We start from the raw sequence: 27,857 nt of genomic DNA, 5'->3' as shown, positions 1-27,857 counted from the left end.
AGGGCAACATGTCATTGATATGCAGGGAATTAGGAATTTCCCGGAAACTGTATTTTGGTGGGGCATGCTTCAATATTTGGCTGTGCACTTGTTTTTGTTTCCCATGTTTCAGTTGCAATTAAATGTTAAAATATATACTTCTTTCTGCAGGATAAAAATACATATTTAGTGGGTTCCCTGATGGCTTTGTGATGTACTACTAAGCCATACAGAACATAAGATCGCAGGTTCGATTCCTGGTCTGTGCTGAGTTTGCAGATTTCAGTTGGGACAACAGTTGGCAGTCTTAACGCCGGGTGGGAGAGGGGATATCATATGGATTCTCACTCCTAATTGCTATGCAATAACTCGCACCCTGAAAGTGCATTTGTATGCAGGCTTGACTGTGATGCCCTCCCCGTCAAATGTCCTGTCATCATTTTCTGTCATTTCACATGTGAAGAATGGCCAGTTGGATGAGTTAAAGCAAAGCTATTGGCACCTGTGGATCTTTTGCTAAGATTCAGTGCTCAGGGGAGGAGAGAAATTAGCAAATAAATCTTTCATGCTTCAAACAACATGCAAGTTTTAACTAATCAGTACAATGTAAGAGTAACTCACACATTGTTTCTAGATTTCTTTCTATTATAGATCACTCACTGCAGTATTTGCATTCTTGATTATTTTTCTAAAGGAAATTAATAGTATTCTTTAGATTAAATGTAACTTGTTTGTTACTGTGAATTATTGATAATTAACTTCTGAAATGTACAAAGATTATAACGATTTGCTTCAATAATGGGTATATATGGATTCAGCCAGATGCAGTAAAAGCCTAGAACGATCAGTATGATCTTGTACTTTTTTTTAGTAGTCCAGTAATTTAATTCCATGAATCCGTAGATTAATTTTCCAAAATATATCTTGTTTTTATATACTCTGAAATTTAAAGCTTGAATTTACCTAAAGTAATATCTGAAGTTATTTTTATTGTCCATTTCTCTTAATTTTTTGAAAAGGTTTTGTGGTACTTTTATGTGCAAGTTCTTGATTCAAAATCTGCAAAAACAAATGTTTGCTTTTTATACTTAAATTTTGTAGTTAGATTACATAGGAAAGTTTTAGTGTCAGTTAAACAAATGTATGTTGAAATAGATGGCAGCAGTGCTAGAATTCAGAGGAAGGTGATTAAATTTGCTGCATATTTGCAGTTAGCCCTGTTTCAGATACACTTAATAGCAAGACAGTGCAAGATAGGTGTGTGCATATTTGTTTTGCATATTTTTCTTACACATGGCTATGAGGTGGATTAGCTATTGTCGCAAAGGAAATTTATCTTCAGAAAATGCATTGCTGGAGAAGAAGACTAAGCAAATAAGAGACTTGCTGTGATTGGAGAGAGGGAATTCATACAGATTTGGAGCTGAAATATAAGGTAATTCTCAATCTGACGAAACAGCTGTTTGAGAATGAAACAAAGTGTTGGTTCTGATGGTGTTTCTTGTTTTCTTGAAATGTATTCGGATTAAGTCTGCATTATATTGTACTGATTTTGGAATTATAAATAAAGTTTGAAGTACACAAATAACGTGAATGTTCCATTCTTTATTGTATAGTATCCATCAAATATCAGCAGTGTCCAATTTGGAGATTTGGGATTTTCATCAAATTTAGCTTTGCATTAGAAGGTGTGCAACTGCTAATATTAAATAATTCTTGCATCGTAATTAATTCTACATAATACACTTGGAAGGAGTTATTTAAATCATTATATTCACCCAATTTATCACTATGTTGACCAACCGGATTTCACTACACTTTTTCATTGCAGCAGGTTGGAATAGATCTCAAATTGGTAGTGGAATTGCAACATCGGTGAATCTTAAATCCGTGAACAACTCTGACACAAAATTTAGTTGCTGTTAATTTAGGTTCCATCTGCCATGTGATTGAGGTGCTGATTAGCTACCACATTTGCCTATATAACAACCTTCATTTCTGATCATCTTTTGTATAGCATTTATTTCCATTAAAGGCAAGTTATCTACTTGCTAAGGTTTATGGAGTGATAGCCTGGCTGTTTTGTAGGTAATATGCAATAGATTATTATTTCACCTGTTGTTTGGAGACTGAAGAAGCTAACTACAGATGGTTTTTAGAAGGAATTACTTAGAGCTAACCGTTTTGCGCAAATTAAATCATTTTGCAGGTCAAAATTAGGTTGTCATCTTGCTGATTTGTTTGCATGTGCTAAATTATATTCAAATTATACAGTACAAATGATGAAAAGGGGCCTTTATAAAAATGCTTAAAATTGGCGTGGTCTTGAATAAATTCAGAGAAATCGAACATGCTCTCTTGTGAAGATAAATATTTCAAGCCAAATAGTAATGCAGTGGTAGGATACCCAATTTTTGTTTCAAAGGATTTGTGAATACAGTGCACTGATTTTCACTGGTCCATTTTAGAATTTGGAGTTACCCCTAATTCTAGCTGACACCCGCCTTGGGGTTGGGGAGTGTGGGGGCACAGTTTACTGTCCATTACTGCTTAGATTTCCGAGGCTATGTTACACGTTGAAAGTGGAAAATCCTGTATTGCACTAAAAATTGTGTAAATAGCAACAAAGTATTGTGAAAACTGAAATGAAATTTGACACAGATTGCAAGTGAATAGATCTAGCATGAAAGCTGATGACTTGGACAAATGATCTTGTAAATGAGACCATCAGGCTTCAAATGAAAGCAACTGTGACTAAACTTTATTACAAGAAAGCAGATGACCACAAATAACATAACTGGTCTTGGCTGAAGATGTGTGAAGCTGAAAGAACACAACAAAGTGCCACAGGAAATGTCACATAAAAGTTTGCAGTGGGGTAATTTATATTATTCCCCAGCAGGTATATTTGTGGTTTCAACATCCATGTTCAGAAGGGCATGTGGGCTCAGGTGTTAGAGGTCTTACCAAAATTGCACATGCACTTAGAGTGGCTTTAACAGAAGCCTGGGAGACCAGTCTCAAATGAGTTTTGATCCTTGGTATAGAAACTTAACTATGGGAAGATTTTTTAAAAAAAGATTAGACTACCTTCAAAGGAGTGACAAATCTCTTTGTTACGAAGATATTTTCTGCAACATTACTAAACCACAACTGATCAATAAGGAGCAAAAAATTATTTGTTGTCTGCTTTCCTGTCCAAGTAAGAATATGATTTTACTCTTGCATATTGAGATAATCCCCAGGTCTTATGACTTAAACCAGATCACTAAAAAAAATTGGATGCAGTGGTGATTTCATAGGTACCATCAGAATATATCTGTACCCCCGAAGTCACAATATGTATATACCCGGTATACTTTGTCACATAATAAAGAGGACCAATGAAAACACTTTCATAAGTACATTTTAAATTGTATCAGAAAATTCAGTACAATTGAACAGAAATCAAATTTTACAAAAGTATGTGCTGTATGAAGAACATTTCTAAAAATCATCTGTGGGTCAGAAATTCTCCAGCATACAAACTTGTCTCCCAGACCGTATCTGATTTAAGGTTGCATGAAAGAACCCTGCCCATGAACAATTTGTATGTAAGGCGTTAAGGTAACTCACAGTGGTGAAAGTGGTTAAATTAAACCATTTTCTGTGCAGGTACCCAAATGTTTGGTCAATTGTTGAATATATATTCGTGATTGAACATTATGTTACATTTGATAGAATTTTTTTACACATGTTTGAAAACCCAAGGCAGTTTGCTTCAGTGTGCAAAGATCTTTATACAATTACAATAAGAGTCCTGTTAAAAGCCAGCAATTTTGTTACAGGACAAAACTTACTTAAAATTGACACATTGAGAGCTTTTCTTGGGTGAATACAAGTGGGTTCCACTGTTCAACCATGCAACATGATGTGTAGTTATAATAGCTTTCATTAAATAAGAATTTTAGATAATCAGTTGAAATGGTGAATTGAACAAAATCATGTAAACCTCCATGCAATTTCCTAGGCTATGTTTAACCCTAAGAGGAATGACAGTTCACTCTGCAGTACTTTTCCAAGGGCAATGGGATTTTTTTTGGCCCCCATCAAAGAAAAGATGGATATAGGAAGAAAGTTGAGAACAGAAAGGAAATTCCAGTAGAGTAGAGTAGAGCACTTAGTAGTCATCAGCTGGAAAAGGAAGGAAACAATTATAAATGGAGTGAGTTATAAAAGAGAAGCAAAAGTATTGTAAAGAATAAAACTAGTTTCTATTTGAGAAATTCTGACTTCAGACAGTTCAATATACTGTTGTACAAAATTAGCTCTTACTTTCAATGGTGAGAATGCAAGTACTAGCAGCAGTGCCTCTGGCATTGACTGATTTGCACATGTATTCTCCTTCATCTTCAGGGAAAGTTTCAGGTAAATAGAGGCAGTATGTATCTCCTCTTTCAATGTATTGATAGTCTTCACAATCCTGCAACATTTCGCCCTCAAACCACCAAGTGACTTCAGGTTTAGGCTCTCCAGTGATTTTAACAGAAAATCTTACAGGCTCACTATCTACAACAGACATGTTTTTGAGAGGTTTCTTGAACCACGGAGCTCCAGATCGTACAAGTTCATCTTCATCATCCTCACAAGTTGATCCATTAATTATACTCCCTTCCTCCTCTTCTTCATCCCCTTTCTGTAAGAAATATGAGTTAGTCAGACTATGTATTGAACATGCTGTTTAACATTTAAATTTAGAAATTCCTTATTTTGGATTCCAGCCAAAAAGCTAGCTATTCCATTGCCTAACCACACCTTTGTAGGTTGTTATTTGTAAATTGTTTTGTTTGTTTTTACACTATCTGTCCAGAAACCCTGCAGAAAGCACTTAGAACAATATCTTGAATGAGGTAACCTCTAAACCATATGCATGGTGAGATAATTAAGTGTTTTGGGAAAACAATTACCTTCTGCAATGCTGCATCAATTTCTTTTTGCTCAAATTGCATTCGTAAACGTTTCTGTTCTTCAATCCTTCTCCTTTCCTCTTCCTCTCTTGCTTTTGCCATTTGTTCAAAGCGAGCTTTCATGTCAACCTTTTGAGTAAATGGAGCGTCATCTTTTCTGGTTTGGTTTGCTTCCATATTTGTCTCTTCCTGCAGGCATAAAACAGCAGTTGAGAAAGATAAATGACATAGAGAGTGCTGTTCTTGGGTCGGGTTGTAAATCAATGAATTACATGGCTCAGCCGCAGAATTCCTCAAAATTCTAAACTTGTCAGCAATGAATGATACAGATGTCGCCGCGGTTCAAAATGACTGAAACAGACATACGAAGGAGTTGTCTTATTGATAATTTGGGAAAGACTAAAGTAGGATCTACTTGTGATGTGTGAAATATAACCTTGTCTCCATTTTTTCTTTTTCTGTTACTTTGGGTGTCAGCTTGGTTGAGTTTGTAGGACTTTTTTTGTGGGGCAGAAGGTTGTGGGTTCAAGACTCGTATATGGAATTTTGGGCTCAAGTTCTCCACTGACATTCAGAAATGGGGGAGCACAGTACTGTTGGAAGTGCCATCCTTCGGATGAGATATTTCACTGAGATCCTGTCTACTTGTTCAGATGAACATTAAAGAAACTGTGACATTATTTAAAAAAGAGAAGGGATTTTCTCCTGTTGTCCTGGCTAACAGTCCTACAATTAGTTGATCATTAACTCCCTGGCTGGTTATTGGACATTGCTGTACGAATTTGGCTTCTGCATTCACCTACAAATGACACACGCAAATAATAATACATTTAAGAGGGGGGTGGGGGGCTCTTTGAGAACATTTTGTTGTCATTTGGTGCTAATATCAAATGTAAAGATTATTATTTTCACTGTTCAAACTACATACTGTAAACAAAATGTAAGAAATTGAATCACTTACTGACCAAAAATTGAGTACTGCAAAACTGAATGCAGACCAGTTCGCTCCCAGCCCCCCCCGCCCCCCATTGAAGTGAGGAAGTGTATATGCAAAGTAATTCAGTCCATTTATCTGTCATATTTTCAACCATTTTATCTGACTGTCGGAAAGAACCTTGATATGTACATGTGTATTATCAGGAATTATTTTAAATCCAATCAATAGACTATTTTCCAGTAAGTCATTTTTTTGAATTGGCACCTTGCAATATTATTGCTAAAATTATTCTTCCTCTTGATATAAATGAAATTAATTCATAAACCTGAAGTTATTCATAAAATGATATTCCAAAAATATTCCATTGGCTGCAGGGAGAATAAACTTACCAATCATTTCCTTGGGCCGTCTTCCTGACGTGGAGGGCGCTATACAATGTAATTTTGTATTGTATTGTGTATTTTTTTCATTTAGAAAAAGATTACCTCTTGACATCGTTCTGCTTCTCTTTCTTTTATTTCAAGATCCATTGCTTTTCTTCTGGCTCTCTCTTCTTCTATCTTTTTCTGTATTTCTTCTTCTGATAACTTGCCAATTTTTTCAAACTTTGACTTTAAGTTCTTTGCTTGAATGGAGCCAGTTCGTTTCAGCTTTATCAACTCTTCATACTCTGAACTCAAAACTTCATTGCTCTCATTCACTTCATCCTAATACATGAACACCATTGAGTACAGAGAATCATTGTTCAGCATTTGAATTAGAATTTGTAATAAGTGCATGAATGAGACCTTTTATGAGTCTAATTTTTGATTTCTAATCTTAAGCAGGCAACAGGCTTTATAATAAAACCTGTTACCAATGTGTATTCTTTATAACCACAGGTTTGCTTATAGTTGGAATGTGAACATTGACAATTAGTCACTTTTTTTAAAGAAAAATGCCCAGGAATTGGTCTTTTTTATAAGCACAGGAGCCAGCTGCTATGTTTAAGTGAGGTGTTTGGCTGCACACATACACAGTGAATGTAGAATTGCTGACCAGTGAGTTCCACCCCATTATAAGGCAGGTTGGAATTTTATCCCCACCTCCCTCCACCCCCACCCCCCATTACTGATTGATAGTAGAGCTCTGCAATATAATCTTGTCCATTTTTAAAAAAAAAGTCTGTGTAATTGTACTTCCTTCTACTTCTCTTTGGAGTGTTTAGAGCACTCGCCTCGCAAGCGAGAGACCTGGGTTCTATTCCCGGCAAGATGAAATGTTGGGCAAGTTTCCTTACTCCACACGCCTCTGTTTACCAAGCAGTAAGTAGGAACCCGATTGTTAGTCTATTCGCGGATCGCTATTCCGGGGTAATAATTCCTTCAAAAAAAAATAATAAAATGGTCACTTCAATCCATGACTATTTGCGTAATTGGCTGCCACATTTTGCCCACAAAATATACAGTCAATTCACTTTACAGTATACACTGTGAAGCGCTTTGAGACGTCTCAAAGACATGAAAAGCGCTATATCAAAGCCAATGATTAGTTTTATTTTACCAATTTGTTGATGTATTACTTTAATGTTTTTAATGCAACTCACCTCTTCCATTTCCTGTCGCTTTTGTTCAAATTCTTGTTTTTCCATTTCCATCTTTTGCCTTCGTTCCTCTTCTGTACGTCTTTTCTCTTCCTCCATCTTGTGTTTCAACAGCTCTTCAAAATTAATCTCTAGTTTGCGTGGAGGAAGTAGTTCATCAGATTCTGAGTACATTTTTGTTTGATCATTTGGTTCATCATCAAATACCTGTTGAAAGCAACCATCGTAAAACTGTCACACTCAAAAAATTTATATAGCCCTCCTCTGTTCATCCACAGATAGACTTTGCTTGAAATTTAGTCAGCGCAAAGTCAGAGATAACCAAAACCAAACTATTGGAAGTTAATCTTGAATTTGAGCTTGGATAAAACATACATCCTAAACATACAAAACGAGGGTGCATTCTTTTAGTGTTGTATTATGTTTCTTTTTCGTATACAAAGCTATTTCCTACATGGCTTCCCTTGAAAGATTTTCACCTGATTTTCATCGATTGGCTGACCCAATGTTTGATGAATATGCATCGTCTGAAATGAACTATAGTCAAAACCACACTGATCAATAGGAAAACTGCATTTGTGTTTTGCAAGAGTGCAAACTGCTGAAGAAAAAGGTGCTATCAAACATAAACATCATTTGTATTTTTCAATGAATATGCCTTACTTTGTCTGGTCCAAACTCCTCCATGTATGAACTTTCATGCTCCTTCAGAATGCTATCCTGGTCTGGACTCTTAAAAATAATTAGGACATTGGATAATAACTTAAAATAGTTGAAATTATTAGTTAAATAATGGAACTCTAATGTTAAATGTGTCAATAAATAATAATCCTTGCACTTGTTATAGCACCTTTCATGTCCAGAGGAAGTCTCAAAGTGTTTTTACAGGATTTGCTATAAATTATAATGACTCTTCTGTACGTGATTGTGAAATTCAGGGGAAAATAAGTTAAATGTTTAGTGCTCACTAACCACAAAGCATAAAACAGCAGCACAAAACTGAATCTTAGAAAGGTTGGTGTGAGCTAGTTAAAGAAGATCATTACAGCAGTGTAAAGCGTGATTTATTCCTCGCTAATGTGGTACTGGTGTATCTTAGTTAATTTTGGTGGATGTTTCCATTTTGAAGAATGATGGACCTGCAAAGTAATTTCTTTTTTTTAGAGTTTAAGCTCTGCAATCCAGTCAACACCAATCTTGCTGTAGTTAGAAATTGTGTGATCAATATTTTGGGGACACGGTGAGCCAAAAATCATCTTCGTTTTTGCTGGATTTGAGTCATTATTTCCGGGTAAGGCTGAAATAGATATAAGTGCTTCAGATCACAATACAAGTGGAAATTAAGTTGCTGATCCACATTACAAATTTCCGTATACTCACCCCTGACAGGGACATTCCACAAGGTTACCTACCATGCTTTTTCGAGCTTCAGCAAATTGTTTTCTCTCTTCTTCTAAACGTTTCCGAGCTTCTTCCTCTGCTCTGCGTTGTTCGTCTTCGCGACGTTGCTTCTCCAACTCTTCAAAGCTTAGTTTAAGCTTCCCAGGTCTTGCTGGGTCTTTCGCATATGTGAGAGTATTGGAAGGATCTTCATCGTCAACTAGAGTCTACAATACGACAGGATCATTTTTTAAAAAATAAGTTTGCTTCACGGTGTTAAGAATGGTTCGTTCGCCGTATAACTCAGTCCAAGTTAAAATGTATTGCGCGAAAAATGCACCACACACATCTGTAAGCTCTCAGATTTATTCTCCAGTCTGTGCTGAGTTGATTTAAACTGACTTGTCATTTGGGGCTTTGCAAAGCACCACCCCCCAACCCCCCTTTCCCTACCCCAAGATTGGGAGGGCAAAATCACCCAAGGTTCCTTTTCTGAATTGCTTTTCCATGACCCTACTGGACAGATTGTACATAAAGGTAGCGGATGAATCAGACTCGGCTCTGATTAACAACAGGCACTGTCCAACATCACAGCTGATTAGCCATCTGTGAATTCTACCATATCAATTTAACCACTACCATCCACATAACATGGTTTTGATTGCTCCACCACTTGTGCACATTCCTGCTTTTTTTCCACATTGCAACGATTTAGAAATATGTTGCACGATCCCAGGTGAGGGGAAAATGAAAGTTTAGAAAATTAACCAGCATTGGACAGAAAGAACTTTAACTCACATTCTTAGACATGCTAAAATATGTAAATAAGCTGAAGTATTCAGTGGATTCAATAATTACAGGCCTTCTCAATTGTAAATAAAATGACACCATTGCAAATCAATATATTATAAGCATAACTGTGACTTCACACCTTTCTGGCCTCAGCAAATGCTGCCTTTTCCTCTTCAATTCGTTTCCTTGCTTCCTCCTCTGCCCTTTTCTTTTCCTCATCCTGCCTCTGTCTTTCCATTTCTTCAAAGCTGAGTTTTAATTTACCAGGACGGATTTCATCCTTGCTGGGAGTTCCACTGTTGAGCTCTTCATCCCCCTCCTTTGATAGATTGCACAGAATTTGTATTGTACAGATATAAAACATGTTTAAAAAGCACTCTTGCATGGCTTTTGTTAATCTAAAAGGCTGTTGACTTGCACAGTGCTTTGAGGATGTATTGTGTTTTCAAGGGCAAAGTGTAGTGCAAGAGGACTGGCAATTAGCTCTGTGCAGTTCAGAGCTTTTAATAACATTACCACAACCTTTGTGTAACAAACTAGACTGAATCTCCAAAGTAATTGGAAGACTTAAAGCTTGAAGAAGGTGAGAAGTACATTGTTGATATTTGAATATGTGATTATATTATTTGATAAGAATTAAGAAGTTATAACCCAGCTGGTTGTTGGTTTATTAAGTTCCAGACAAAATGCTGAGTTGAATTCCTCCAATCGGTGTTACTGTAATTAAAGGTGATATAAGGAAAGTGATCTAATGAATACAGCGATATTGACTTACAGAGAGAGCTGTTGAATGACGTTTAGCATCACGAAAAGAACGTCTGTTCTCTTCATATCTCCTTTTTTTCTCCTGCTCAAATTTTCTTTGTTCTTGCTCCTCTCGTGCTTTTTCCAAATCTTCAAAGTTTACTTTTATTTTGCCTGGTGTGCTCGGAGCTGCTTCAGGCATATCCAGCGCAGAAACCTCTTCACCGTCCTATTCCAAAACAAAATCCCTCTTAAAACACCTCAAAAAGAAATAGCCTGATGGTCCAATGGGTACCGATACCGCACCGGACCATACAGACTGGAAAGTGACAGCTTCAGTGCTCAGTTAGCTGTTCTCAACCCAGCACCAGTTGGTCCACTACAATTGATCCTAATGTCTCTGGGTAGGGAAGGGAAAATCAGCCAGTACTGTATTGACAGGCTGTGATACACTTCACAGTTAAGATAGCTTGCAAACACTTATTTTTCAAGGCTCACACATAACTAATGAATATACTGGAGCGTGACATGCACCCGGACAGCATGAAAAATTGAGCTGAATGTGTTTGAGAGTGGTGCAGGGAAGGAAACGAGACAAATTGGGGGTTGGGGAAGAAATAATAGAACAATCATTCCAGCACGAACACATTGGGCTGAATGGCCTCTTCAGCTGTGTGGCCTCCTGAGTTGTGAACTTTTTATGATGCTTCGAACAGTTCATATATGACCATTTCAAAACCACGCTAGCCAGAAATTTGGAAGACCATTTTTTCTTTAAGATTAGGCAGATTGTGCATTGTGGAAAATTCTTAAATTCATTTTTGGTTTGCAAAACGGCTGTTTTGAGAACTGCAGAAAAGCAGCAACCAAATTCAGACTAAATTTGAGAATTTTCCACCATTCTGTGCAATTTTTAATTATAAGATCTCAGAGGCTGAGATTAATTGGAATTTGGGGCCTCTTAAATTCAAAAGAAACATTGCCCTTTTTTGTACACTAGTTTATTTCATTGTGCACATAATTACCATTTGGAACCTGTTCCTTGTGGAAAACATTACCCATTTGGTTGCAGAATGCTTGAGCATTTAAATGTGTCCCACCTGGAACAACTTATTGGGAAATCTGCCTACAATCTAAATACAAATCGAGCAGAAAAGAAGTAAAATGTTCATTGGTGCCAACGTATTTCATGTTTGTTTATTACTGCAAGAAAGGGCTCTTGAATACCTCACTGCTTGAACAGACAGCAACAATAAGTAACTTGTTTAGCATGGTGGCAGTTGTAGAATGTGCACAGATTTTAGGAGAAGGAAAGACTGGTAAACCTCCCTTTCATATTCTTAAATTCCCTTCAGACGAACTCTATCTTTAGTCATCCTTTAATCTCTATGTGAAAGAATGAGAGCTTCTTCCCCCAACCCTTCTTTCTTGGATAGTAAATTCATTCTGATTAATTGACACTTGCCTTGTAGGAAATAGCTGTACTATTTTAAGTCTTGGACAACAGACAGGTCTACAGAAACTCCACTCTCTGTGGGCCAACAGGTTCAGCATATTTTCAGCCCATGTAATGTTACTGAATAAAGCACTAATGTTGGATAGAAAGTGACTCAGACATTAGGTTAACTTTATTACTGTGATATTACTACATATCCACCAAAATATAAATTCTCATGAACATACGTGTTTTAAATACTACCTATGATTGCCATATTATCACATTTTCCTTATATTGAATTCCCTTTGCATTCTCCCATTTTGTTTCTCCCTATTTTCATCTTTAATATCTTCTACCTTCCAACATCTTTCTTTCATCTTCCATCTTTTAATGTAGGAACTCCTTTGTTTTTAAAGGTGTATTTTTCATGGCCTGGCTGGGACCATGGTAGTTATTGGTGCCCACGGAAAGATAAAAGATTGATGTTTGGGAGGGCAGCATCAAAGATTAGAGGTGACTCTGCAATCTCTGATCTAATGTTTGTGTCTAAATGAGGATATGGGGGCCCCGAATGGGTAAACATGTCATCAGCCCTGTGATCCAACAGTGCTTCTTATTATAATAATAATAATTAATAATCCTTGCATTTGATATAGCACCTTATCACGTCTTTCAGACGTTGGAGGATTATATTTGCAAACCGTTGCTAGGGGGCATTTGTCTGACACGTGAAAATGCAATGAGGAAACTAAATTTCCAACTTTCTCTTTCCTCTTCTGAAGGTTCCCTCGCACCACAAGCTCTCCAATGTCTTCCATCAAGGCCGTTGGCCATGTGAGGCCTGGCACACATTTGGAAATGTACAAATACCTTGGAGTTATTTGTAGTTTCTCCCCTGTGCGATCAATGTACCATCCCTTCAACCAAAGCTTTTTGCTTGTGCTATTCTATAAATGACCACATGGAGGCGTGCTCGAGTAGTTTGAGTCAGGACTCAGTGATTTCTTTTGTCTCCTTTCTCCTGTGGAGAAGCACCTAAACCTTTGGGCCCTCTCCCATGCACTTAGCTGAAGATAAGTCTAAATTAAACTTTTATATTAGATTTATATTAGAACTCATCAAGTTCCTTTTGACCACTTTCCCCTCAGCTGTCTACATTTCATGCCCCTTCATTCGCTGCCAGGGCACCACTCTACAGATATGTTGGTGTCCTGGACAAGCAACAAAGGGAAGTCTTTTCACTATCATGATGATGTCTTTTACATCGAGATGCCCCTTAATGGAACTTTTGGACTTCCAAAATTATTTTACAAATAAATTTTTGAGTCAATGTCAATTCTTCTGAGTTTAAGAGAAGAGATTGTGTTTCAGCAGAATCTGCTGATTGATGATGATCATAATCCTTGCATTTGATATAGCGTTTTTCAAGACATCTCAAAGCACTTCACAGAATATACTGTAAAGTGAATTGACTGCATATTTGTGGGCAAAACCCGGCAGCCAATTGCGTACTGCAGTGATCCACAAACAGTCGTGCATTGAGTGACAAATTATTTTTTTTTGAGGGATTATTATCCTGGGAAAACCAATAGACTAACAACCGGGTTCCTACTTACTGCTAGGTAAATAGAGGTGTGTGGAGTAAGGAAACTTGCCCAACATTTCGCCCTGCCAGGAATCAAATCCAGGTCTCTCGCTTGCGAGGCGAGTGCTCTCACTTCTGAACCACAGGTCTCCATGAGTCCTGATGTTAATTAATCAATTAATTAATGACTGCTGATGGTTCAGCTTCTTCTCCAGGGTGGAAAATGTGAGGCTGTTCCAGCAAATGGGCCAACCTGTTAAGGTCCCATCCCGCCTTGGCTAGAGACACCTGCTCACTGAGTGCGTCACCTTGTCACTACTCAGGGACTTCCTGTAGAATGTCTCCTCATCCGTTTGAGGTATAACTTGATCATCTATATATTTACATTAATAAATAATGGCATGTAAAAAAAATTAATTATCGCAAGTGATTTTTTCCCCCAAGGTCAGTGGAGTGTAAGCTGAGCTATTCTTGGTCTTTATTAATGTGAGGTATGACATCCTTATTCCTAAAAGGATACAATAATTTGATCTTAAAAAAACTCTTGACCTACTTTTCTTTTAATACAAGGAATTTTGAACATGGCTGTTAAATTACTGATTGAAAGCAACCATAGCTCCACTGTTGATTATTCTTCGACTGCTAAAGTTTCACAGTAACATATCAACCAATGTCAAAACATCCGTTTGCTCCATTTATGAAGATTGTGGCAGTCAGTGAAATTTTCTTTCAATGAGCTGACCAACTCTGATTTCTCTGAGATTGGGAGATTTATTACTGATGTGTTCTGCTGTCTTTTATTCAGCGTCACGTCGATCAAAAGTGAAATGTTTTAATATAATCCAAATTGAATGATTGTATCATTAAATAATAGAATATACATTTGCAACCAGTCAAAGCAGCAGTTCAATCAGGTTGCCAATCTTACTGTGATTTATGGTCTTGGAATTAGTGACTCGGGTTTAAATGTTGCAAACAAGCACACAATAAAAAACAGTTTAATTAAAGTCTTTCCAGAATGTCCCTTTTTTAAAAAAAATAATCAGTTTTCTAATCCAGTGGGTTCTGTCTCCCTCCACCCTCTACCCAGATGACAAGTTATGAGAATATTCAGCTGCTTAATATTCAGTGCTTAAGGCCCCTCATGTTTAAACTGGAGCCTTGCCAGGAGAGCAGACTCCTTACTTATTCCCACATTTTGCAGCAGCAATGCCAAATAGAGACCTACAGTTTGTTAAATTCCTAAGATAATGGGATCTTTTTAGGGAGAAGTGTGACAGTTAGTACCTCTGCAGCTCTTTTTGCCAACTCGCGTTGCAGCTTCTTTTTTTCAACTATGTCCTGCTGAATTCTTCTCTTTCTTTCTTCTTCCGTTCTCTTCCTCTCTTCCTCTTGCCTTACCTTTTCCATTTCTGCAAACTTGCCCTTAACCGTCCCTTTGAAAACAGGAAAAGCATTAGTACATAGGATTGATTCCGTATTCAATGCAATGAAAGAACACTCACTTTGATGTATTTGTTCCGCCTTAGTTACCTGTCAGTTTAGGAACATAGGCTTTCTTCAGTTGATCTGATTTGTTCTCATCTTCATCATCTGATGCAAGAAGTTCCCTAAGCTGAAATAATTAAATATGGAAAGGTTTAGCATCATTCTTTCCATAGGATTTAATTTAAGTCATTTGTTTTATGATTAGTACTGTCCTGAAAAGAATTTCATTCAGATGAAAAAAAATTAGTTGACCTATATTATGTGAAGCAAGCAGTTGAACCATTGCATCTGCCCATATTGTGAGCATCAACTGATTATCCAGATCACACTGAAAGTCCATCGCTCAATCCACTAGTGCAAAAGGAATTCTTCTATTTCTACATTTCAAAAGATTATAGCAGGCACATAAATGCTGGTATGATGATGCTGTAATTGTTACTTCATGCAATAAAATGACAGAATAAAATAATACTTCTAATCAAGATGCTAAAGTATTGTAAGTCAAATGACAGGAAACTTCAGGAGAAATACTGCCATTTTACTTGGAAATTACAGAGCCACGGTATGTTGAATGGATATGATGCAGCAATGGATCGGGATGATGGATCTAATGTCCAAATATGAAAGATTACAGTAACAAAATACAATGGATACCGGGAGATCCATTTATTTTCCCAACTCAAATGTTCATGTAAGTTGCTGAGAGAAATGTGAGTAATTTTATGGAACGCCCAGTTTGTGGATTTATAAACAGGAATAAAAGAATGTGAGATTAATAATTTAACTTAGCAATTGAAGTGTTTCTGCCCTTCAAAAGTTTCAGTTTCTTGATTGTTGACTAAGAGCTGCAACCATGCCATATCCTCAAAACACTGAACCACTGCTCTGTAAGAGACAGCTTGAATTCACAAGTAATTGTTGGTAAAACTGCACTTTTTCTCTATTTTTAAATTACAACGAGGATCTTGTCCAGAAATAAATGAACAAGTGACAAAGTTTAAAGGATAGCATGATGTCTAGACTAAGTGACCTCTTGTTTTATCTTTGTCCATTCTTTCTCCCGCTTATACTGTTCATTTCTTCTTTTCTTTTCTTCTCGAGATCTCCTCTGGCTTCTCTCTTCCCGGGCCGTTTGCATAGCTTCAAACTTACTCTTAACATCACCCTTGCCAAGTTTCGGCACATATGATTTATGAACTGCTTTAGACGAAGAAAGAAGTATCTATGTGGGTTAAAGACAGAGAAAAGGAAGAGAAGAGAAATAAATGAAGAAAGTTGAAGGTGTTAGATGATGTGACAAGTATTAACCAGACAATAGATAATTTAGGGAGTGAAACATTAAGCATCCACTTTTCCTATATTTATACATGGTATTGCCATTTTAATGAAATATTCTTCATATTTTGGTATGTTTTCTTTGGAGATTTACATTAAAATAATGCATTGTGCAGTTATAACTATGTTAATTCCTCTCTCTGGAACAAAGGCACAATGTGTTTTGTCATTCCAAAAATTATTAGGTTACCGTTCAATAATTTTTGTGATTAAATGTGTGTGTATATGTATATATGCAAACTGTGGAAAACAAACAGTAAAAGGAAACTATGATTAGGATGATGTAAACATGCATCAGAGACGAGACTGTTGATTAAGACAAAAATTGTTGCAAGTGAATTGATAGTACAGTATGGTATTATGTGAAATTATTATTCAAGAAACATTACAAATGCTGCTTTGTATTTAAACATGCACTTAGTGCTGAAAGAGTCATTATCTGACTTCCACTTTATTAAATGTACATAATACATTGCTAGGGTCAACACAGAAGGGGTAATGTTACTTCTAATGTTGCTTAGATCCTTAGAATAAAATGTCATGTAAGTATCTGAAATCAAGCCATTGATTTACTTATTGTTAAAACAGAATTCACTTTGACACCAAAAGGAAGCATCAAGTCTGTTGTGTCAAAAGTTTGAGTTTTGTTCTGAAAGCTCATTGGGGTTTCAAAGGGGAGTTTGAAAGATTGCAGAGACCTGATTTTCTCTGCCCCTTCTCCCCTGTGAATAGTAAAGGACATTCGTAGCTTGCAAACCATCAATATTATAACCTTCTATTAGACATTCTTTTATGTCACATGCTCAAGAGCTTCATGAATTAAAGCACAACAAAATGGTAGGCAATAGTTAGGGAAATTAACATTAACAAACCTATCTTCAGCTGTGCAAAGTGTTTCATCAGCAATTAAAATGTACCAAGCAGTAGCTCTTAAAATATGTTTTATTTTTTGGAAGGAATAAAGAGTGATACCTCCTGAATAGATCACTTTGGGTCCTGTAGCTTGGACTCACCTCGGCTTTTTGTGCCACATCGGTCATGATTGGTTTTCGTTTTTATTTGACCTGGTATCAGAGTAATCGCCTCACACCTAAAAACAAATATGCATTACTATTTTTTCTCCAGTATCCAATCACATTTAGCAATATAAATAATAAGCCATTTATTATTTCTTCAAGCTCTTGATGTAAGCACCTGAATACTGTGGGGTACACATACAAATAGAATCGTATCTGAGATGTACAACTACAATTTCTGATATGATAAGGCGCTGTACCAAATGCAAGCATCATTATTATAATTAATACTGAAAAATGTTGAATCTTGCAAACTGATCACCCAGTTAAACCAGTCTAAGATTTAAAAAGTGTATTTGTTGACCTTGTGTATTTTTGCTTCAAACATTGATACAAGCATGCTTAAACAATACTGGTAAATTAAGAATGATAATTGGATGGAGACACTGAATCAGACAACTAAAAAACCTGCAATTGTTGCTGCTCGAAACTCCTAACCAGTCAGTCTTAGTGACATGTCCTCATTTTTCACCAATGCCATCTGCAAAGCACTTACTTGTGGGATATTTCTGAATGTTTAAAATATTATATTTACTTCTATGGTGAATTTTACTATTAAAGTTACCGGACTGTAGCTTTTTAAGGAAAACTAACAGTTAGTAATAGGTAGATAGTGTCTGCTGCTGCACATTGGCAGTGTCTTTCTAACCAATAGATAATGAGATATTATTTTATTCCTACACATGAGAATATTTCAATGCCTTTTAAATCACTCCACTCTGATGATCTCTTTGTGAAGTTACTCTTTGAACCTGAATCTTTTTGACAGGTGTTTGGACAATATTAAACGGTGCTCTCAACAGGAAAACAATTACTGAACCTGGCAACACAATTTCCACTTCCAATCCACAAAGATCAAATTATTTGGGAGTTCAAAATGTTGTATTATTGCATGGCATTCTGCAGATTAATGCCATGCGGATTGCTAGTATTATATATTGCCCTACATAGTATCAGACACGTTTTGCCCACAAAAAACAGTCAATTCATTTTACGATATATTCTGAGAAGCCCTTTGAGACATCTCAATGACATGATAAAGTGCTCTTATCAAATCCAAGGATTATTTTTATTATAATAGGAAACATAATTGTTAATAGTTTCTTTAAGATATTAATTGTGATTAATCCTCAGACAACTGTCCTGACAAATTGCTGTTTCCCTCGGCTAACCTGACCTGTGTTTTCAACTCGTGCACAGAGCGGCTGAACACAACAGCATTACAGTAATAACGTTATTGAAACATCAAGAGTATCCATTACTGTGGCATTAATCCTCAACTAGTAAAATAAACATTAAAACACCAATTTTCTGTAAAAAAAAATTGAATGCTGTCCATTCAACTTTCTTCCACTTCGTCTAACCCCCGCCAGTCTTTTCCAGCCTTTTATTAACCTCTTGAAATGTTTTAAACTTTCAACTTGCCCATATTTTTCTAGTTCCCACCATGAATTTTGGAGGTGAGGGTTCAGGTTTATTTTTCATAACTAAAAAAATGTTTCACTGTCTGAAACCCGACTTTAAAGCCAGAGCTTCCAATCAGTCTATCAAACTCTGTCTCCGACCAACTCAATTTAGATGCATAAAAATCACACTAGGACTTGGGAGAGCTGCTGTAAACAAGTGGGCCCCTATAGTACACGAGGATAAGTGAACTCACTACTCAGATGGTTAATGTGCAAACTCCTCTTGTTCTTCCTGTAGCTAATTTATACAACGGTGAGTCCACTAATTAGAGTAGCAGAGCTCAGGTTGCTAATATTATACATTGCCCTACATCGTACCACACTCATTTGGTTTGTAACCTGATCTAAAAATAGTTTTGCTGGGAGACTGCATGATAATATACAGCAGGATATATTAGTCTAATATTTTGTTACTCTCTGATGAGTTAACTTGAATAAGTTCCCAAACTACTACAAAAGCAACAAATTTACATTTGTATAGTGCCTTTAACGTTGGGAGGACATCCCAAGACGCTGGACAGTCTGTTTCGGGGAGGGAAGGAGGATGATCGAAAGCATGGTCGAAGAGGAAGGTTTTGAGATGGGACTTGAAGGAGGCAAGGAAGGGAGCGAGGCGGAGGGACTGTGGGATGGAGTTCCAGAAAGTGGGGGCAGAGTGGCAGAAGGTCCGCTCGTCAATGGTGGGGCAGGCGAGGCAGGGGAAGTGAAGCAGGCCAGAGACTGCTGAGCGGAGGGAGCATGCAGGTTGGTAGGAGATTAGGAGGTTGCAGAGGTAGGTAGAAGTGAGGCCAAGGAGGACTTTGAAGGTGAGGACTACAATCTTAAACTGTATATTCTGTGTGATGGGAAGTCAGTGGCGTGAGGCGAGTATGGGAGTGATACAGTCACGGAGTTTGGTGCGGTGGAGGACACGGACTGCAGAGCTCTGGATGATCTGCAGTCTATGGAGGAAGGAGTTGGGGAGACAAGCAAGGAATCTGCATAGTCAAACCTGGATGTTATGAATGCATGTATGAGGGTTTTGACGTCCTGCAGTGTGAGACAGTGGCGGGCGATGTTGCGGAGGTGGGGAAAGGCAGAGCGGGTCATGATACGAATGTGGAGTAGAAAGGATAGTTGAGGGTCAAACAAGATGCCAAGGTTCCAGACTGGCTTAGCGACGTGGAGTGTGCAACCATGGATGGTGATGCTATCAGCATCTGAGGTGTGGAGGCGCTGACGGGAGCCAATCAGGAGTACCTTGGTTTTGTTAACGTTCAACTGAAGAAAGTTAGCTCTCATCCAGGACTTGATGTCTGTCTGACAACTATAAATTGTTGGGCATTCTCTGGCTAGTTGGAATGGCTTTACTACTCGTGTCTCAGCAAGAATATACCTGCTCTAATGACTGGAAATTGTCTTGTCATAACATCCTAAAATTTTTGGTATCAGAAAAAGAGAATGTTGTATACACAAATGCATTATGGAATTGTTTAAATACCAAAGTTTTTTTTGTGAGTTAATAAAATTATGTTTTAATTTTACCAAAGTTACTGTTGAAATACCAGAACGAACAATGACCTTTTGGGCATTTCTAGGTGAGGGTTGTCAGTATTAGCAATGAAACACTTTTTAAGGGTATAATGTCACCTTCAAGCATCCTTCACTGTGCCCCAGCAATCTAACCCACAGCCTCACTTGTCCGCACCAATGCAACTTGTTTGCATTTCGACATCAGCCATTTCATTGACTGTTCTGTGTGTCAGCCATCTTCATGCCTGTTACATATTTAGTGCCAAGTTATAAGCAATTTAATGCTTTTCAGACTTGTGGTCATTGGATGCTGGGTTGAGGCAGCCTAGATTCATATCAGACCCTTATGTATGTTGTGTTTATATATTGTAACGGTGAAGCTAATTTACTCCCAGCATTGAAACAACATGGAGCAGGAAGCCTCATTTATACTTCAAGATATTAATCAATTTCAGAGGTCTGCACATACACAGCTTGAAGTAAGTGCAGAACACTGCAATAGTGTTCATTTTATATTGTTACAAGAGATGGTCAGGGCATCTGCTATTTAGTGGTGTCAAAAACTGCCCAATGAAAGTTCTGCATATTTCATTAGAATTACTGAATGCTTTCAATGGACCATGTGAAAGAAAAATCAGTGAGAGAAAAGTGTGAGTTATACTCAACACATTTATGCTGCACTGGATGTAAATCACAACTGCTCCTGAAACCACAATATCCAAGTGATGCCTGGAGTGGATGCCAGTGTCAAAAGTGCAGTGATTGGCTAATGTGCAGTGTCAGGCAGAATCCTAAAGTGCCATTCTGGATTTACTTTACCAATCCCATTTTTTAAAAAAAATAACACCTCTAAATGATGCCGACTGAGATATCTTCACTCAAGATTCCTAGCTTTGTCTCATCATTGCTCACAGCCCATTCCCCTAACACTGGGGTTATCCAGACAAAAAAAAAATGCAGTCAATCCACTTTACAATATATCCTGTGAAGTCTTTGAAAAGTCTCGATGATGTGAAAGGCGCTCTATCAAATGCAAGGATTATTATTATTGTACTCTTTGCTCTCCTCTACATTGCTTCTAGGGCTTTCTTATGCCAAAGAATGGTTCAGCCACAGTGGCACTTTGTTACCTCAAGGAGGGTTTATAGGAGACCAGGTCAGTCTCTAGATTATTTTAACATTGCAGAAATACTGTACACTTTTATTTGCATTGAATTGTTTTCCTTCTAAAAAGTTACAAGTCAAAATTGAGCAAGAACTGTGAACTACAGCACATCAATACCCTCTGACCACACTGTACGTGACTACTAGCAACACAACAAACTAATATACAGCCCCGGCTTCAGGGCATTTTCCACATTAATCTCCAGTCACTGTACAAATTCATTTCACAAGATCTCAAAAGAGGTTTGGAAGAAGAAGAGTCTCTTTGACCTCATCCTTCCAGAAGTCTCATTACACCATTAAGCTGTTTCTTTAAGGGTCTAACAAATGGCCTTGATCGCTCTTCCCGGAAACTCGCTCCAGGCATTAATTACTCTCCCGTGTACAGAAACAGGTTTTGGTATCTGACCTGAAGCTGTAGGCTCGATTTCTGGGGCGTTGTTGGGATTGACCTTGGTGGCAGTGTGTCAATCTCATTTTTAACATCCTTTATAAGTTCAGCTCTGAGACCTCTCTTTTCAAGGCAGAAGAGCTTTTGTTTAACTAATCATTTTCCTTGCTCTCCTCTGCGCTCTCTCTTGGGCCCAGCAACCAGAATTGTCTACAGTTCTCCAAGTGTGACCTGCCCAGAGCACTGTACAGGTTGACCATGACCTCTAGGAATCTAAACTTTTGTCAAAATAGTCCAGCATCTTGTTTAGTTTGCTTATTGCTGCTCACACTGTTTTGACATGGTGATAAGTCAATTAACACTCTTTCAGCTCCCCCTAAGCAAATTTTATCCCATCATGGGAGTACATGCATTTCCTATTCTTACTCCCTTTATATAATAGTACCTCACATTTATCTGTATTGAACATAATTTGCCTGTGATTATTCTGGATAATAATTATTATTAAAATTCCAGACAATTCAAGTCCGCTTTGTCTTGTCTGCCTCATCTAATTCCAAAGTTCCCTCTAACTTGAAATCAAATCCAACTTTAAATACAAAGGAAAGAGTCTGCAAATCCAGATCATTAATATACACGTGAAACAATCGGGGTCCCAGTATTGACCACTGAGGCACCCCACTTAATACTGTCCCCACCTATTTCAACCTCTCTCCCCTAAGGCTGCCCTCCCTGATTTAAACTTGATATCCAGTGACATCAACTTCTGAAGTAAACCAAATTGTACAGTGCGTGCCTAATGTAATTGATATCTGTACACAGCTCAGCATGTTAATATTCAATTTTTTTTAAAAAGCAATTGCATGCACCATGTGATTACTATGTTGTAATACATGAAACCAACAAGTAGTTCCAAGTGGATGAACTGAAGCGTGTTCATTGCTTGAATGTCCTCCCAGCGTGAAAGGCACTAAATAAATGTAATTTATTGTTGTTGCTTCCTTACTTGTCTTTCATCAGATACTGTTCATCTAAAATATGTAACACTATGAATTTCCAGAAAAGTCACAATTTTAAACTAGCCTTTATGGGTAGTTGTGAACAGGAATTTGATAATTTCCTTGCTATTTTGATGTGTCCTCCTTGCCGATCTGCTTGTCAATATTTTGAAATTATCCATTTGTCATTGGTACAAAAATCCCTTTAGATTACAGTTGATTAGAAATCAATTTCAATTTGTTACAGTCTTCACATCCTTGAAGCAGTGCTAAAATATATAACTGCAAGAATTACTAGAAATATACTTATGATCTCCTCCATTTCAATTGTTCAAATATAAGCTAATTTATTGATAAATAACTTTATGATGGTGTCTATTACAAATTAATTTCTAATATTGTTTTAAGCAATGGAAACAGGACATCATATTGGTTGTTTTTCAATAGAGGTTATATTCAGGATTCCAGTGTCTATTTTATACTAAAACTGCTTTATGTTGCTCAGACTTATGTATGGTTTTATGTCACTTTCAATTTTAGTTTAAATGTGAGTTATTTTGTAATAGTTGACATTGTTCCATACTAGATTTTGTAATCATTGTGAATATTAATAGAATTAAAGAAACATTAATGAACATGAATGGGCCATTTGGTTCTTCAAGCCTGTTCCAGCCATTTTATTAGATCAAAAGCAGATCTTTTAATTCAATTTCCACACCGTATAGGATAACAGTTTTCAATTTTGTTCACATTTATCAGAGCTACAGATTTAAACTGATAGAAAGTTTGTCCAGCAATAAAATGTCCCAAAATATACAGTCACTGTACTTTACAGTGTATCCTGTGAAGCACTTTGACATGTCCTGCCACATGAAAGGTCCTAAAGTTCTGGAACATGTTGTAAATCAACACTGCTTACACCTCTCCCTCCACTCCCTACTTGAGTCCCTCCAGTCCGGTTTCCACCCTACCCACAGACAGAGACAGCGCACATCAAAGTCCCAAATGACATCCTCTCTCTCTCTCTCACCAGGGCTCCCTCTGCCTCCTTGTCCTCCTGGACCTCTAAGTTGAATTCAACACAGTCGATCATGCCATCCTCAACTGCCTCTCCACCGCCTCTCCAGTTTAGTGGGGCCGCACTTGCCAGGATTGTAGCCTTCTTAATTAACCGATATCACGTCATCTCCACAAACGTTTTTTCCTCACCCCCACCCGGCAGCTGGATCCTTGTACCCTTTCTTTTCCTCATTTACATGCTCCTTCTTGGGGATGTCATCCGCACACACGGGATAACCTTACACATGTATGCAGATGACACCCAAATCTACTCCCCCTCCAGCTGGGGAAGTGACACAAAACCATTTAAAAGACTGAGCAACTTAAAGCAGTTTTAGTGTAAAATAGATACTGGAATCCTGAATGCAACCTCTATTGAAAAGCAGGTCTGCTGATGTCCTGTCAGCTTGTTTGTCTGACACCAGGCCTGGATGACCAAAAACTTCCTGCAGTTAAATGTTGACGAGACAGAAGCCATACCCCTCGGCTCCCGTCAATGTCTTCTCTCCTGCGGCTCTGACCTCCTCAATCTCACTGGCCTATCCCTAACACTTACGGAACCTGTGCTTAACCTAGGCATCAGGTTTAATCCCCAGCTGTCATTCCAACCCCACATCCAGTCCCTGACCAGGACTGCTTTCCTCCACCTTTGTCACATTGCCCATCTCTGACTGTATTTCACACACAATGCAGCAGAAACCCTCAGCAACGCCTATGTCACCACCCCCCACCCACCCACTCCATCACCCACCGCCTCTGCCCTGCTGGCTCTGACCTCCTGTTTGTCCCTCATACCCTTCACTCCACCATTGTCACGCTTCAAACACTTTGTCTCGAAACCATGGAACTCTCTCCTTCAATCCCTAACCTTGCCCTGCTTCTTCCCCATTTTCAGATCACACCTGAAGACCATCCTGCTCAAAAGTGCTTACGGTCACCTCCCCTGGCTCTGTACCAGCCTCCGCCACTATTAAACACTCCGGAGGCGTTACCCTGCGTAAAGGGCGCTATATAAATGCAAGTTGTTGTTATCAAATATACGGATTATTAATATTATTAACAGGGGGATTTATTTATCCACTTTAACTTTACGGTTAATTTTCTTTCTCTCAAACCCCATTGCACCATCTGCCATAACCGCCAGCCAAACAATTTGCTTCCTTGGGTCTGTCAGTACCTTTGCCAACACATTTTCACACTCTCCCACTTGACACAACCAACTGATGGCACAATGGGAAATTGGAAAGTGTGGAAAACCTTGAGTGGGATCCTGTCCCTGTCCTTCCTGCCCTTGAAAACTAATATTAGGGATTGAAAGAAAAAAAGCCCTGGATTCAAACTCTGAGGTTAGGAAAGGTTCTTTCGAATCAAATTGTCAGATGGTCTGAGTTATTCCGAAATAAGTAAATTAAACTCTTCTCAGTTAAGTAAGTAAGTGAGTAAGTGAGTAAGTAAGTAACTCAGTCAGTCAGTCAGTCAGTCAGAAAGTATTTTTGGTGTTCATCTGATCCACAGAAACAGTGATACTGTAATGTATTTAGAGAGGGTTAGTTAAACCTTATCATCCTCCCCCACTCCCCCCCCACACACCAACCCCCCCCCCCCCCCCCACCCCCAAAAAAAAGAGTAACCGAGAGAGGGAAAACAGGTCACATAACTCACTATTCTCGGGCGCTTTGAGACCAGCAACACTGAGTAATGAAATCCAGCAGCTTACGTTATGTGGTGACCTTGGGACAGAGAGGAAACTCCAAAGTGTTTCAAAACGACGACTGTTGTTGGCACATTTGTTGTCTAAAGGCGAGAAGCATCCTTTTGGGTCGAGAACCAAAAGCGTGGCTTTGTGTGATTCGGTTTGGTGGGGAGTGGGGGGGGGGGGGGAGGGGGAGGGAGGTATAAATAAGTATTATAGTTACAGTGGCTCAGGGGGTGGGGGGGGGGGGGGGAGCTATTAGCCTGGATCTCTAAATAGCCTCTGATGCTGAGCTGCCAGACACAGCTGCTGTCACATCTATTCACGTGTCAGGCAAAGGACTTCGCTGTTAGACCAGGTTCTCCTGCACTCACACCATCCCTTCCCTCCATCCCTCCCTCCCTCCCTCCATCCATCCCTTCATACATCCATCCCTCCCTCCCTCCCTCCCTCCCTCCATCCATCCATCCATCCATCCATCCATCCATCCATCCATCCATCCTTCCCTCCCTCCCTCCCTCCATCCATCCATCCATCCATCCCTCCCTTCATCCCTCCATCCATCCTCTGCGCCTCTTCACAGGTCCCCATTCGGGGTACAAAACGGTACCCGAGGCAGTCAGACAGCCCGAGAGAGCAACAGCCCGAGCCAAACCCTCTCTGACATCAGATCTCAGGCTTAAACTCTCTAATCCCGAACTTCTGGTTGGACTGAACAACAGCGTTATATTATTCTACTTGTATTTTACTTTTTTTTTCGGATTGCACCCCAACCCCAACCCCAACCCACTCCCAGTCTCTCTCTCTCTCTCTCTCCCTCTCTCTGTCCCATCCCCTTGAACTATTCTCCCATCCATCAGAAACGGTTCAAACTCACCTTTTTTTTTCGCAGCCCAGAGAGAGAGAGAGAGAGAGAGAGAAAGAAAGAGGGGGTTAAGTGGCTTTTCTCTCTCTCTCTTTTTTTTCTCTCTCTCTCTCTCTCTCCCTTCTTTTTTTTTCGCGGTGGGGGGGGGGTGGGGGTGGTGGTGGTGGTGGTGGTGGAAGGTAAAATCCAAACCAAACTTCCTCGACTAACGGGAGTGGGTGCGGTGGTGCCTTCTCACTCCCTCTTCTGCCATCCACAGACTCAATGTCATTTGGGGGTAAAATTACGTCTCCGCGCTGCAGCTTTCCATAAAAGTCCTGTCCGCTCTGTGTCTACCGCATTCCACACGATCCGGGGCCAGGATTCAGCTTCAGCTTCAGCTGTTGCCTTCAACGTTTCCAAACACATGTTTCCACGTCTGTGCATTGGATTCACCCCCCACCCTCCCTCCCTCCCTCCCCTCCCATCTCCCTCCCACCCACTCACCCATCTCCCTCCCCACCCACCCACCCACCCATCCCTCTCACATCAATGCTTTTCATTCACTGTCTATGTCCTGACGTGTTAAAAACTTCCTAAAGCCATTCCTGCTGATTAATATATATATGTGTGTGTGTGTGTGTGTGTGTGTGGGTGTGTGTACCCCCTCCTCACCTCCCCTGAGCAAATGGAGGGAGGGGGGGGTGTTAACAAAAAGTCAAAATGCAAGTTTCTTTCACCAATCTATACCTTATTACGACTGATTTTTTTTATTCGTGGATCTAAGAAATCCACAGACTCTCCTGGTGTCCTGCAAACTAGGCGTCTGGACTGTATATTTCTACATTTTATATGTGTAGCAATACAAGTTCGATTGCTACAATCTCAATACAGCCTCAAATCTAATTTGCAACACATGCCGTTGCTTTAAACACCAATCCAGTTATAGAGACGAGCACAGGCATTAAGGGCGGCTTATTCATAATTATTAATAATTATTTCTGTAGAAGAAATTATCTGGGCACAAAAATAATTTTGACCGTTCAATATCATTGTACGCGCTCTATATGACACTGTTAACTGTTGATAGAAACTGATCTGTGCTGATTGGAGCCAGATGTGAAATTATAGCTTCCCTCTTTACCATCTCATATGACCTAAATTTGCCAAATCCAGTAAGGTTTGATTACCCATTGGAGGTACCATTTATGATTGGAGCTGTTAAAACATGCCCCAGGGTTAATCTTTGCTGTAAGATCCACGTATATATGTATTACGTAACTTTTAAATTATGATATAGCTGTTTTTAAACGACATCCATCACACAATTGTATAAATGAAACATTGTCCTACATCTCTAAAGCCAAAACAGATCTGTAAAAATAAAAAGTGGTCTCAATAATACACGACTACTTAACAGTCTTCGTCAAAGACTATGAATAGATTTT

The 27,857-nt window shown here is 38.7% G+C and overlaps 1 protein-coding gene across 7 annotated transcripts; it reads right to left on the bottom strand.

The window, feature by feature from the left end:
* Positions 1 to 1,564: 1,564 nt before the first annotated feature.
* nexn (nexilin (F actin binding protein)) lies at positions 1,565 to 26,474 on the bottom strand. 7 transcript variants are annotated; one of them, XM_042335982.1, is made up of 14 exons: positions 26,443 to 26,474; positions 17,220 to 17,296; positions 15,902 to 16,093; positions 14,917 to 14,998; positions 14,671 to 14,819; positions 10,392 to 10,589; positions 9,756 to 9,935; positions 8,857 to 9,051; positions 8,108 to 8,176; positions 7,448 to 7,651; positions 6,348 to 6,569; positions 4,926 to 5,114; positions 4,294 to 4,654; positions 1,565 to 4,152 (listed from the first exon to the last, which is right to left on the bottom strand). In XM_042335982.1, exons 2-14 carry the CDS (start codon positions 17,244 to 17,246, stop codon positions 4,139 to 4,141), a joined length of 2,082 nt encoding a protein of 693 aa, XP_042191916.1. In that variant the 5' UTR covers positions 17,247 to 17,296; positions 26,443 to 26,474; the 3' UTR covers positions 1,565 to 4,138. The 7 variants fall into 7 exon arrangements, with proteins under 7 accessions (XP_042191916.1, XP_042191918.1, XP_042191917.1 ...); XM_042335984.1 differs by lacking the exon at positions 26,443 to 26,474 and adding an exon at positions 25,590 to 25,741; XM_042335983.1 differs by lacking the exon at positions 26,443 to 26,474 and adding an exon at positions 25,535 to 25,594.
* Between the last annotated feature and the right edge of the window lie 1,383 nt (positions 26,475 to 27,857).

Source organism: Callorhinchus milii, unplaced genomic scaffold (assembly GCF_018977255.1).
Source record: "Callorhinchus milii isolate IMCB2004 unplaced genomic scaffold, IMCB_Cmil_1.0 Scaffold5, whole genome shotgun sequence".
Taxonomy (NCBI): Eukaryota; Metazoa; Chordata; class Chondrichthyes; order Chimaeriformes; family Callorhinchidae; genus Callorhinchus; species Callorhinchus milii.
Note: the sequence above shows the minus strand (reverse complement) of the source record. Positions and strands in the feature narration are given on the sequence as shown.